Source organism: Sorex araneus, chromosome 5, assembly GCF_027595985.1.
Source record: "Sorex araneus isolate mSorAra2 chromosome 5, mSorAra2.pri, whole genome shotgun sequence".
Lineage (NCBI taxonomy): Eukaryota > Metazoa > Chordata > Mammalia > Eulipotyphla > Soricidae > Sorex > Sorex araneus.
In genome coordinates this window covers 73,495,537-73,510,180 of record NC_073306.1, presented here as the reverse complement: position 1 = coordinate 73,510,180, position 14,644 = coordinate 73,495,537, and the positions used below count along the sequence as shown (strand labels likewise).

Here is a 14,644-nt window from a genome sequence, read left to right as displayed (position 1 = left end):
GAGCAAGTATCCTACCCACTGTACTTTTGCTTTAGCCCCTATCACCTGCCTTTTAAAATTTTATTTTGCATACACTTAAAGGACCTCCTATAGGAGGATATACATAATAGGGAATTTGTATCCAAAGTTGCTTACTTAATGAGTAGCATCTAAATATGTATGGTAACTAGAAATTATGTATGTGTATATTCATTTTATTCTTTCAGAAAGTCAATTGCTAAAGCAATTTGTAAGAATAAAAGATGTTTTTTTTTAAATATAGGAATCTGCTATTTATTCAGCCATTGATTAAACTGATTGAATTGGGCATGAACTCCACTTTGCTCTTTTTTTAATTATAATTTTTTAATTGATTATCCATGAGATAGACCATTCCAAAACTGTTCATAATTGGGTTTCAGTCATACAACGATCCTGCACCCATCCCTCCACCAGTGTACATTTCCCACTACCAATGTCCCCTATTTCCCTACCACCGTCCACCCCCCACCCCACCTCCAGCCTCCCTCTATGGGAGGTGCTTTCCTTCTTGTTCTCTCTCTCTCCTTTTCCTTTTGTGCGTTATGGATTGCAGTACTGGTGCTAAAGGTCATGGTGTTTATTCAGGGCATTCAATACTTTTATTTGGACAGTAAGGCTGGAATAGTTTTTCAAATGGGTGGCCACTTTGGGGTGTGGATGTGACTGCCGAAGTTTCTGGAAGATGGGGGGGAGGTAGCCCATCCCAACCCTGAGAAATCCTGGAGACTTCAGTCACAAAACCCGCATACCCGAATTTTCAGCAGATTATATCTTGATGAGGTCCATCCTGAGACTGTGGACTCAGGCTGGGGATATGGCAGCAATTTTGGATTGTGGAAACAAACGGCTGCCGGGGCTCTGCTTGGGCACACCAGGCCAACCTGCCCCCACTTTTGATTTACCTTGTTTTGTTCAGCCATGTGCTGGTCCAAGATTAACTGTGGCTTTTGCTCTCTTTTGAGATATTTTTTTCTGGGTCTCTGAAGCAAGGGCGGTAGTAGAGCTTACATCGTGGCGCTGGAATTGGTTTGTGGAGGTGACTGCTAGTGCTTCCAGGCGTATTGGGAAGTGGGGGGGGGTATAGCCCTTACCAACTCCGAGAAAACTTGGAGATTTCACTCACAAAAGCCATATATCCAAGTTTTCAGCAGATTATGTCTTGGTGAGGTCTGTCCTGAGACATGGAGTCAGGCTGGGAAAATGGCAGTGATTTTGGATTGTGGAAGCAAGTGACTACCGGCTTGGGTGGGCCCCTGGCCAACCTGCCCCTACCTCTGATTTACCCCGCTCTGTTCAGCCATGTGAGGGTCCAAGATTAACTACAGCTTTTGATCTCTTTCAAGATGTATCTATGGGTCTCTGAAATAAGGCCAATAAATGAGCTTGTATAGCTGAGCTGGAGGTGGTTTCTGGGCCTGGCTCCCACATATCTAACTTTTGGTCATTTAATGTCTTGATAAATTTGTCCTCAAGTTGTTGGAGTCTGCACACAAAAGCACAGTGGCAATTTTGGGATATCAGGAAGCCTAAAGGCACATCAGGCTGCTGATGCATTTGTACAGGTACAGGTTGGCCTTCTGGTCGCACCATACCTCCCGGTTATGGTTTTTTGTAATGCCTTGTTAATGTATATTTTTATTGTTTTAAGAATATTTAATGTAGGCTCTAATAATACTTAAATTGCCAAAAAATCAAGCAATCAATCAATCAGTCACCATGCTGAAACCCTGTCACCAACTCTCTCTGGTTTGTTTATTTTCTAAAGGTGTTCTGAAGGATTATTTAAGAGAACTTCCTTCTCCTCTGATAACAAAGCAGCTTTATGAAGCTGTATTAGATGCAATGGCAAAATATCCTTTGAAAATGTCATCAAACAATTGTGAGAATGACCCCAGTGACTCTGAATACACTGTGGACCTGCTGCATTGTCTCCCTGATGTTGAGAAGGTAAGCATCATTAGTACACATGATTCTTGAAAGCTTGCTAATGAATTATATACTTAATGCCAGAGCTTGTGACATTTGTTAGTTTAAGTTGACCTTAACTGGAGTCTTCCTAAGCAGTGTAAATCTAGACACTGATTCTAAGGAGAGTAAACTGAGAAAGTAATTTTATCTTTATGTAACTTTAGACATGAGTAGTTCTTATATTTGTACAAAGTATTATTATCTCATTAGAAAATATGTATTTATTACAGAAAAATCAGAAAGTTTTCAGAAAGAAAAACAGGAAGCTACAACTATTGAATGACAGGCATTCTAGCTGGCATATTTGTTTCCTTTTAGTGTTTTTAAAATATGATAACTATTTTGTGGTACATGGTTTAGTGTGAAGTCTGGAAGAACTCTAACTAGCATCATTTCCTTTCTCCTTAACGAGCATCATTTCCTTTCTCTTTTCCTCTTTCAAATTAATCATTCCCTCCAGAGCAGTTTAAATCTAGGAACCAGCATCTTCAGATTATCTGTTGGGGAGATTCAAGGATGGCTGGTTTTACAGAGTCCCTCTTAAACTGTTAGTATGTAAAAGTTGTAGTATGTTAGAACTGAAGGGGATATAAGGCAAATGATGTGACAGGGCTTGTCCTGATGAAGCTGTTCAACTACATTTCTTGTCAATGGGAATAGAAAGTCCAAGAGTTAGTGGGTAGCACTCTTAAACTTGTAACTTTCAATTCGCAGGTTTCCTGTGTTCCCATCAAAGTCCTGTGTTCTGTCCAATTAGGCTGGCTTTTAGTTCTCTTTTGGGGTGGAGGCAGGGGAATATCTACAAGGAGGTAGACAGAAGCAGAGGGGGTGAGTAATGGGTAGAAATACTGCTTTTCCAACACAAGGTTGATTGTCAGTTTACTTGTAAGTTCAGAAATGAACATCAGGAATCTATAGCACTTGCCCATGGTTATTTAACTTGTGAACATTGTAGTCTGCCACATAGTTTTAAAAAGAGCTTTCTGTCCCTAATGCTTTTGCTACTAACATTCTTTCTTAAAAGGTTTCATTATATGCCAGTGAATTGGTTTGACATAATCACTATTCTTTTTTGTATAATATTTGGGTTTGAACCTGTTTGCATATAAATTTGTAAACAATGATTCTTTACCGATTGAGTTACTTGTTTAGTATAAAATCTGAGACTAGAATAGCTGGTTTAAGTGATGTGGACATTTTCAGACTCCTAAATACATGTTTTCATATTCACTTATTTCATAGACCAAATATTTTTATTTAATTTTTTCCCAATTTTTATTTAGTGACCATGACTTACTGTTGTTATTAATAGAGTTTCAGGTGTACAATTTTGGGACATTGTATGTATACTTTCTGTTGAGCTTGTATCTGCTATATTTTATAGGTTCATTTATGTGTGACTGTTGTTCACAGTATAATGTACTGGTACCTATAAGAGACAAGTCTGGGGAATCCTGCTTGTGTTAGGAAATATTTAGTGAATGGAAAAGAGGAACAAATATTTATTATTTGAATTGCTTTATGAGTCAACATATTTGATTTGGATTTTGCAATATCAGTTATAATCTTCTCTACATATCGTTCTCTCTTCGCTCCTTCCTTGCAGAGCCAAATATTGCAAGAATGTTTATTCCCGCTGTCATCACTCTCTCACCACTCATTTACTGCTCAGCACTTTGTAATGTGGTTCTACCCTATCTCTCTGGACTTGTTCTTGCCAAGACTACTAATCATCTTTTAATCACCAAATCCACTTGTCACTCACTGCTGGCTTCAGAAATAATAGGTCGTTTTGATTTTTTTAATTTAAAAATGATTTTTAAATTATTACATGTTAGTTGGTATTAATTTCTTCAGTGCAACTTTGAGGATGGAATGACATACTCATTTATAAATGACAGATCACATGCTGCTTAGAAAACATTCCATTTCATAATTTCTTAAAATGAAATAATTTTTTTCTTGAGCAAACTCCTGGTTTCTACAAGGATTAAAAATAATTTTTCAGTAAGTAGTTGTTTTGGTGTGATTTTGTTCAGATTCCATTGATTTATTGTACTATATTTTATTTCACCTTCATATATACTTTTCTTTTCCATGGAATGTCTACTTTTTGTTAGTCAGGAAGGTCATTAACCTATTTCTAATATGGATCATGATAGAATGTGGTTGTATTCTGAAATGTTTAGCTTTCCTAGATTTAAGGAAAGTAATTTCCTATATTTTACTTAAGGATGTATCTGTACTTAAAAATGTACACACTTGAGTCAATTGAGTGAGCTCAAGCGGTAGGACAAGCGGTAGTAAAAAATGAATGTAATTAGGGCTAATTACATTTCCATTACAGTCCTTACTGTTGTTGTTTTAGAGGGGAGAAAAGAGGGAAAAATGTTGGTGATATGGTTTTTGAAGTATTCCAGAAAAAATTTGGGATTTATTTGTATTTTGTAAATTTTATGAGTTTATATAGGGGTCCCCTCTTATCCACACAGGATGCATTCCAAAACCCTGAATGGATATCTGAAATTTCACACAGTACTGTACTGTATATAAATTGTTTTACTTATAGACTCATACTATGATAAAGCTTAATTTATAAATTAGACACAGCAATATATTAACAACTATAGCTAGTAACAAAATAGAACAATTTTAATTATACTGAAATTAGGGTTATGTTAATGTAGTCTCTCTTTCAAAACATGTGCATAATACTTTTATACTGTAGTTCACTGTGAGTAACTGAAACCTTTGAAATCAAAACCATGGTAAGGGGGTGCTACTATATTTTTACCATTTAATGGATCGAACTGTATTGTTCAAAGCTAAAGGTTCTGTGTAAAGTTTCTGTAAGAAAGGGTTTTAAGATTAATGTACAAATATTTAGCATCAAACAACTTCTTGAAATAAACTTTTATTTTCAATTATTATGGATTTTTTGGTTTTTGTTTTTGAGCCATACTAGTTGTACTCAAGGCTTATTCCTGGCTCTGTGCTCAGGGATTACTGCGTGAGGGACTCAGAAAACTGCAGAAATCTGTAGTACCAGGGACCAAACCAGAGTCAGCCATGTACAAGGCAAGAACCTTTATGCCTGTATTATTGTTCCATCTTCTGAACCCAACTTTTAAAACGTGACAGGATATCACAGGGGCTGGAGGGTTAGGCCGCCTGTACATAGCCAAAAAGTGTTCAAAACATGGCACCACATTTTGTCCCTAAAACACCCCCAAGAAGGTAAGCTCCCTGAGAACTCACCAGAAATGATAGCTGAGCACAAAACCAGGAGTAAGTCCTGAGTACCAAAGGATGTGCCTCAAAACCAAAAACTGACCAGATGTCTATCTGTATTATTTGCTATATATTGTGTTATTAAATTAGCTTACATTAGTGAAATTTGATTTAATTTAATTTAGGCAACTTTAAAGATGTTATTGGATCATTTGAAACTGGTGGCTTCTTATCATGAAGTAAATAAGATGACCTGCCAGAATTTGGCTGTGTGCTTTGGACCAGTCCTGTTAAGTCAGAAGCAAGAGACTTCTAACCACAACAACAGAGTCTTTACAGATTCAGAAGAACTTGCAACTGCTTTGAATTTTAAAAAACACATTGAGGTTCTTCATTACTTACTTCAACTCTGGCCAGGTGGGTGATTCTACAGAAATATTTTTCTTAATGTAAATGATGAGTTCTTTGAATTAGCTAATCATTAAACATGCCCAGATACTAGCCAAAAAATCTTTTATGATATTTTGCTTTTTCTGAAAGTTATATATTTCTTCATTTAAATGTGCTCCTTTTGCTGATAATATTGTGTTTATTTTGACTTTGTTAAGGTCTGTATCTAGATCCTCGATGTGTCACTTATTTATTAGCAGTTTAACCCTGACATTCACTTTTTATCAATGTTTAATAGTGTTTATAGAGTTTTTAGGAACTTAATTTTTTAAAATGTGCTCAGTGCAGCTTTTGTCATAAAATAGGTCTCAGTAGAGATTAATATTTTTATTCTTCTCGGTTTTAGTTCAAATGACACGGGCTTACATTAGCAATTATCTTTGATCTTTTCATCTTTTTTGTTCATTACTTATTCCGATTATTTTCCTTTTATATATCCCAAATAGATTTAGAGCTAAAGGAGAATCTATTTAGATGTTCTATAAAACATCCTTTGAATTCCAAATTTTTCTTTGCATTAGTATCCCCTGACCCCTCCCTGACCTGTATAGTACCACACATGAAGGTTCCAAGACGCTTAGTGCAATGCACAGAGGCAAAAGTGCTTGGACCTGAGAAGCTTGGTTTTAGACTGTGATACTTGCTCACAATGTGGTTCACCAAATACTTGAAATTACCTACTAGGGGATCACTGACATAATACTGGTTGAACTGGTCCCTTCATCTGAGTCTGATGGAATCAGTCACAGAGAATGGGAGACAAGACTGTGATGTTCAGTCAGCTAGTTAGCCTTGACAGCACTTAGCAAAGGGTAGTTTTGACGTTTTTATTAAATCAGCATCACCTTCCTCAGACTCCCTTCACGAGATTATTCTTTACGTGTTAACATGCACATTAAGTACAAAGAGTAGATATTTATGTAGCTGTGGCTGTAGGATGAAAAACAGTCTGCAAGTGCCTTTATTGTATAGAGTTGATGTCATGGTAATCTATTCTAGCAGGACATTTCCTGAATGATTGAGAGGTTTAGAAAGTCATCATAAATCTTTCTGATGTGGGTTTTGCCCAAAAGACTATGCCAATCCTAGAGTTTTTAACAAGGAAATGATTTCCCACACTCTGTACATGGGTTTTCAAAGTTGCCCACTTTTTCAGGGTTGCTGTGAATATTGAAATAAAACATTTTATGTTAAAATAGTGTTTATGCTAAAACATAAAATTTATGCTAAAAGTGTTTAGTATAAAGTTAACTATTGATAAATGTTCTTTGTTACTCTTATTAATAGACTAGAATACAAAGGAATGCTTCATTTAGTATTTAAAAATAAGTGTAAATTGAGTGAATTAATATTATATTGAGCTAATAAAAATTTTCAGTTTTTAAATTTATAATTTTTGGTATTCTTTGAATAAAGCTTTAAAAACATTTATAATTTATATTTTAACTGAATTTATACGTTTTCTTAGTTTTTTAAAAATCCTTAATCAAAATTCTCTAGATGGCCGAAATATGGTTCAGTAAAGCACATATCTTACCTGAATGAGATCTGGGTTTGATCTCTGGCAAAACACACACACACACACAAAACACATACACACATACACACACACTCTAGATAATTGCCTTGATGTCTGTATATGGTACCAACATAACTTGATTCTTAAAAGTTATGATTTTAAATGTGTGTTTTCTAACTTTCCAGGACTGCTTTACTTCAAATAAACATTCAGAATTGGGAGAGGAGACATTTTAGCATTCTAATCACAAGTGAAAACTGGCATATCTGGTGATATCATTAGCTTTGCCATCATCAGTTTCTGAATTTTATTGTTAATTCTATATCAGTAACCTCTTATAGCATAAGAATGTCACTTTACTGTTTCATAGTAGCCACATGATTTGGAGATCTAGGAGCAAAAACAATTTACATCTTACGTCATGGAATACACAAGTTCACATTTCATACTTCTGGTATTTCAAAGACAACCTTAAAGAACTCTTTTAGAGCCCAGTACTCTATCCCAAAGATTTATGTGGAATAAAATAAACTGCCTACCTTTCTAAAATCTGTTATTTTGTTTTCTTGGTGTCATGGGTCAAACTTAGGACCTCATACACACAAGGCCTGTGCTCTACTGTTGAGCTACATTTTATTTAGACGGCATCTCAGACAAAGGACAGACTAGGCTGAGGGGAAATTTAGTCAGCTTTACCGTCTAAATCTGTAGACTTAAGGAAGGTAGAACTCAAGTAGGTGAACTTATGAAATTGATAGGGACATAGAGAATGAGCTTTGTAATACATTAACTTGGTGAGTGATGATTTTTCAATACTCGGAAAAATTTCATATCTTGTATTTCTTTTGGAACTTTCCCCAGCCTAGAAGTAAAAAGAGTTGAAACAACTATAAAGAATTGAATCACCCCTTCTTTCTGCCCACCTTTCCGTGTGTGTGTGTGTGTGTGTATGTGTGTATTTTGGGGGTACACCTGGCAGTGCTCAGGGTTTACTCCTGCTCTGTGCTCAGGGTCACTCCTGATGATACTCAGAGAACCAGCTGTGGTGCTGGAGATCCAAACCTGTTTGACTGCATGCAAGACAAGAGCTTTACCCACTGTTCCTGACCTCCACCTTTCCTTTTTACTTTCTTAACTTGTTTTGTATTTTTTTAAAATTATTTTTTCTTTTTTTATTTTGGGCAAGCGTATCATTTACTGTGGATTTTTATTTGAAAACTTTCATCTTTAGAATAATTAGTTAGAACTCACGCCTGTTGGCACTGGGAGGCAAAAATCATTGTGCCAATAGTTTTTCAGATTGTCTTCTGCCAAGCCCTCAGGGATTTGGAAGCAGCACTAGGGCCAGATTGGCAGCAGGTGGGAGGACGAAGTGGAAGCACACTTCACTTTTGACTAAAATAGTCTTTTTTTTGTTAAGAAAAAAAGTGCTTTGTTTTTACAAAATTGTTGCTTTTAAAATGGGTTTGTTATTTTAAGCATAATGTTAAAAGTTACTGCCAGGTCATTCTTCTATGCTACAGATGGGGAATAGCTTTAGAGCTATTTATTGTACAGAAGTATTTGCTGTATTACATTTTCTATTGATGGGTGGATTTGGGGGCAGGCTTTTACTTGGAAAAAGTTATGTTTTTCCATAACCCTTTTTTCCACTAGACAAAACTTCATGAGGTCAGGGACTGTAATTTTCTCACCCTTACATTCCCAGGTCCTAATAAAGTAAAAGAGCACTTACAAGACAATACATAGACAAATAAGGTAATTATAGACAAAATGTTAAGAAAATTGCTAGTAAAATTGCCAATCTATGGGTGAAATAATAATAAAATAATATTTTTAAGTACTTGCTACATCTTAAAACTTTTTAAGTAACATTTTATTTATATTCCAGAGACCATATATTTAAGCTTATATTTAAAATTGCATTTTAAATATTATTTTGAAGATAAGTAGTAATGCCAAGAGAAATAGAACATTTTTTGTAGGATTAAAATTAACCATGTTCTTTGTATATGTAATAAGAAACCATTTCACCGTTAGTTTAAAACATATGTGAAGGGGGCTGGAGCGATAGTACAGTAGGTAGGGCGTTTGCCTTGCACACGGCAGACCCGGGTTTGATTCCCAGCATCCCACATGGTCCCCTGAGCACCGCCAGGAGTGATTCCTGAGTGCGTGAGCCAGGAGTAATTCCTGTACAAATGTGACCCAAAATGCAAAAAAAATAAAAATGAAAAAATAAAAATAAAACATCACTGAAGCTGCTTTTTTAGGAACAGCATTATTATTAGGAAATATGTGAATTTAATCTCCTTTAACTGATTTTTTAAATGTTTTCCAAGAAAATATACAAAAGTAATGTTTGAATGTTGTCTTGGTTAGACAGTTTTATCTGTTAATTTTAAGCAACAAAATGCTGAATTTAAAACAACTTGATTGGGGCTGGAGTGATAGCACAGTGGGCAGGGCATTTACCTTGCATGCGGCCGACCTGGGTTCGATTTCCAGCAACCCATATGGTCCCCCGAGCACCGCCAAGAGTAATTCCTGAGTTCGTGAGCCAGGAGTAACCCCTGTACATCGCTGGGTGTGACCCAAAAGGCAAAAAAAAAAAACCAACCAAACAAACAAAAAACCAACTTGATTGCTGTGTACCACATGGTGATTTTTTAAAAAAAGGAAAAAAAACAACTTGATTAAACAATTTAAAGAACAGAATCTATCTTTTCTTCTGAACAAATGCCAGCAAATTCAGGCCTAATAAGACAAGCTCACAACACAAAGCTAAAAAATGCTTGACTCTGGCTGGATCACCAATTGTGACTTCATGGTTAGTTGAGAATTCTAATTTGTGAAAATAAGTATATTCCTGTTCACTTAAGCACTGTGAACAGGAATCGTACAGAAAACAAAGAAAGGAAAATAAGGAGACTTAATGGAGATAAGTATAGGAGAAGGAGACACAGATGGAGACAGTGAAAACATTCAGATAGATGTTTCGCATTTATATTAGTAGTGGCATGGATATACTATATTATTACTAATATTAAAGATCACCCTAAAGTTAATATCAGAACTTTATTTCCTCTAAAATTTTAGATCAGCTGGGCCATAGAGATACTATAAGGGTTAAGGCACAAGTCTTATATGTGACTTACCCCAGTTCAGTTGCTGGAATCACACAGTCCCCTGAACCAGCCAGATTGATCAAGAATCACTGAGCACTGTTTGGGAGTGCCTGCCCCAAAGAAAAGACTTTAGATCCAGAGTTTTTAAGTATTGTTAATGATAAATAATATTAATCATAAAATTATAGATAAGTATACATCATAAAATTGTAAATAAGTGATGCAATATAGAGATACAAATTAATAATATAATTACAATTACATATTATTTTTAAAATGTTATATATATTGCAAGTTTGGAAAACTAGGCTTATATGTATGAGCCTGGCAAGCTACGCGTGATGTATTCAATATGCCAAAAGCAATAACAGCAAGTCTCACAATGGAGATGTTACTGGTGCCCGCCCGAGCAAATCAATGAACAATGGGGACGACAGTGCTATAGTGTGACAGACTTATATGTATTTGTTAGTTTTCAGTTATCTTATTTTGTACAAAGAGGCAAATATTTTATGTTGGATTATTGACACTGATAGTATGTGCCCTTTATTTTAGTGAAATATAAATGAAACACTTATTAACCGCATAAACAAGCAGTGAAAGAAACAGTTTGGGCAAATTTTAATAGCTATGCCCCCACATTCAAGTTAAGTCCATTTTATTTTATAGGAAGGTCCTTAAATGTTTTGTTCACTGCATACAAGAGCACACACAGTAAAGCTTTTTTTTATGCTTGCCTAGCAAACCTGAGCTGTGAGCTTAAATCATGAAGCTGGGTCAGAAGAAAGTAGAGGAGATAAGGCACCTTGTACCTTGCATGCTGCTGACTGCAGTTGTAATCTCCATCACCACATATCGTCCATCACCAAGAGTCACTCCTGAGTACAGAGCCAGGAGTAAGCCCTGAGCACTGTTAGGTGTGGTGCAGCCCACTGCACTCAACACACATACACCAAATTATAATGAACCCTAGTGCCTTCACATGCACCAAGAGGTTCTCCTAGTAGCCCTACCATAGGGGACCTTGGTGAAGGACATCAAGAAAGCTTTTCTTTATTATGAAGTATTATTATTTTTTAATGTTAATCTATATGACTAGCACATTGCATCCATTGTCTTAGAAGAAATTAGTCCTAATGTGAGGAATGTTATTTAAGATTGTTAGTTTCCTAACAAAAATGGGAAAGTAAAATATCTGTACTATTTTCAGGCAATAAAGGAAGACTATTAGTAACTAATGCTGTATAATCAAACCCAGGTAACTAGTGGTCAAGTCTAGTTTTTGTGCACTTTATCAAAGTGAAATTTGGGCTGCTTAGTAAACCATGACACTGCTGCTAATAGAATTGCAAAACCCACGTAGGTCAGAACTGTCAAAGTGATCACTGTAGATGTTCTTGCCTAGTTTAGATGTTTGCAGACAAAAGAATTTTTGTTTTGTTCTGTTTGTACACCCACATGCCTTGCCTGCTTTTTTGCTATACTTTTAATTTAGAAGAAGCTACCAGCTTAACTACTATTTGAATTATAACTAGATAATAATTAACTTGCACAGAAAGTTAATCAACATTTGAAATTTGACTTATTTGGGGATGCTTTGATATAGCATGAATTAGCACCACTGAACATTCTACTAGTTTCTGTCCCTAACCTTGATTATGTTTGGTAATAGAAAAAAGAATTATGGAATGCTTTTTGCTGTTAGTGTGCATGTTTTTGTTTTCATGCATGTTTGCGGTTAATTATTAGGTGGCTTATCCTTTGCTCTGTTCTCTTAGAGGTATTTGGATTCCTGTCACTAAAGCAAATGTATTGTTTGTTTCTAGTGCAACGTTTGACTGTCAAAGAATCAACAGGCAGTTTGTTCCCAGAGCAGAAGTCTTCTCTAAATTATTTGAGGCGGAAGAAAGAACGACCTTACATGCTAAATTTAAGTGGTACTGATTCATCAAGAATTCTTAGGCCAAAGCAAACCAAATTAGACAGTCCACTTAGCAATCGTTATGCAGGAGACTGGAGCAGCTGTGGAGAAAACTACTTCTTAAATCCAAAAGAAAGTTTAAATGATGTGGATTATGAACACGTTCTATCACAAGATAGAGAAAATGGAGAAAACTGTAGAAAAGTGTATGGACCAGATATAATGATTAAGCAGCCAATCCCCATGTCCAAAGAGTGCACATTTCAAACGTATTTGACAATGCAGACAATTGGTTCTAGAGTGGATCAAAAAGCCAACCTCAAAGATCTTCAAGAGAGTATTGATACTTTGATTGGAAATCTAGAGCGTGAGCTCAACAAAAACAAACTTCAGATGAGTGCTTGAGATTGGAAAAATTTTTATTTGATTTTTCATAATGACCCGAAAGCTTCAAATAAATCTCATACCTCTGACAGCAATGCTTTTATTTTTTACTTTTGAAGTCCTCAGTTAATTTCTAACCAGCTCATGTGATTTAATTAAAAACACTATTCATTAATGTAATTTTTATTGATCCTCTTCAGAAATTTTTTTCCTGGAGACAAAGATAACCTAGACATAGCTAAAGATAACTGAGGATATTTTGATCATTCTTGCCAACCAGTTGTTTGGAGATACCTTTTTTAATGCACTTATAAAATTCAAACATGTTATTAGACCTTTGTATTTTTGTACATTGTAGGACTGCTCTTATATAGCTGAACCATGGGTTTCTTTTAGAGAGCATTGCAGTTGCTTAGTCTCTTCTGCAGTATGTAACTATGTACTGCAACTTTGTTTGATTCATTTGCAATGCAAATGCTGCTATGAGAAAATGTTTTTATAAATAAAGGTAAAGTATACAAATATAAGTGTATTCTGTATTAACATTCAATAATTATTTAAGCTTAAAAATTAAATATTTTTATAATCCTGAAAATATGTGTATATTTATAAGTGCATATATGTATAGGTTTTTAGAGTGGGGGAAGGATTGACTACAGAATCACATGTACATTTAAAGTATATGTGTCAAAAGGCCAAAAATTATTAGCTTACCAATCAATGCCTTCTTCAGGGAAAAAAAAAATCTAAGTAAAAGGAGGAGTTATATAAAAACACTTGAACCTAAACACTCTAGAAGCATCTGAATGGAGATTATAATAGACTTTTTCTAGTTCACAGAAAGTCACAGTATCTCCAGAGAAAAGTCATGTTTTAAATTGAAATCTTCTAACTTTGTAAGGTATTAAGTACTAGATTTTTGCACTGCTGATTAAGAATATTCTTTACACATTTTATATTCTGCCTTTTAAAATGAAATAATTATACTTAAAATATATTTATTTGTAGTAATACATTTGTAACATTGACTTTATCATTGTCCTCCTTTGCTCCTAAAGATATCTTGCCAGCATGTTAGATGTTACTGATTTTTAAAATTAATTTATTTTGGTTAAGTTTACCTAACATTTAGTCATCATAGCAGTCACAGCAGTGTTTGAATTATAAACTTAGAAAGATTTTAAACTAAATTGGGATGTATTTTTTAAACTTTGTACCTACAAAATAGTGGTTTTAAAATTATTTTTGAAATTGAATTGCCTGGTTGCTGAAGAGATAGTAGAGTGGGTAAGGCATTTTGCTTTGCATGCAGACGACCTGGGTTCCATCCCCAGCACCACCTATGGTCCTCCGAGCTTGCCAGGAGTGCTCCCTGGACACAGAACTGGGAGTAAGCCCTGAACACTGATGGGTGCGGCCGAAGACTAAAAGCAAAGAGAAAAGAAAACAAAAAAATTGAATTGCCAGCTTAAAGATGTAGTAGCCACTATGAAATTGGCTCCTTGATTTTAAAACATTAACATATTTAACTGTTTTTTTGACTATACATTAGTAAATGGAACACCTTGTTATTTGAAAACCCATTTGTTAAATAGATAAATATCTATTTTTATATAAAATCTCCCTCTTTTAAAATTTTGTATATCAATGCAAAGAATATCAAAAGAATATGTGGCAGGTACATATATTATATAGCAATTTTTAAAAAGTACTTTAAATGTGTCATGGAAAGACTATATCAATATTCTTCCCATACTTTATATCATGTATATTGTATGAATTTATAAGTTGTTCCATAAATGTAAAAATTTTATTAAGATGTCATAACTTTGGTACCATACTGTTAATTATAATTATTTTCAGGATTACTTCTTTGGACTTCATTGTTTTTAAACAGAGGTGTTAAAATATTAACAGCATATTTTTACTATAAAAATATGTAATAAATAACATTTCATACCTAACATTGACTGTTTCAGAATGTGAAGTAATTTAAAGGAACCTGAAATACTTAGAAGGTTA

At 34.9% G+C, this 14,644-nt stretch overlaps 1 protein-coding gene across 5 annotated transcripts in view; it reads left to right on the top strand.

Moving 5' to 3' along the window:
* Positions 1-14,572, top strand: part of SYDE2 (synapse defective Rho GTPase homolog 2) — a 55,052-nt gene extending 40,480 nt beyond the window's left edge. The window contains exons 5-8 of one of the 5 annotated variants that reach the window (XM_055140601.1): positions 1,787-1,968; positions 5,406-5,637; positions 11,528-11,575; positions 12,144-12,277. In XM_055140601.1, coding sequence (XP_054996576.1) covers positions 1,787-1,968; positions 5,406-5,637; positions 11,528-11,565 — 452 coding nt within the window. In that variant the 3' untranslated portion in view covers positions 11,566-11,575; positions 12,144-12,277. Of the gene's footprint in view, positions 1-1,786; positions 1,969-2,703; positions 2,818-3,595; positions 3,997-5,405; positions 5,638-11,527; positions 11,576-12,143 lie in introns of those variants that run through there. The other 4 variants (XR_008630340.1, XM_004603631.3, XM_055140603.1 and 1 more) reach the window with 4 other exon arrangements.
* The last annotated feature ends 72 nt before the right edge of the window (positions 14,573-14,644 follow it).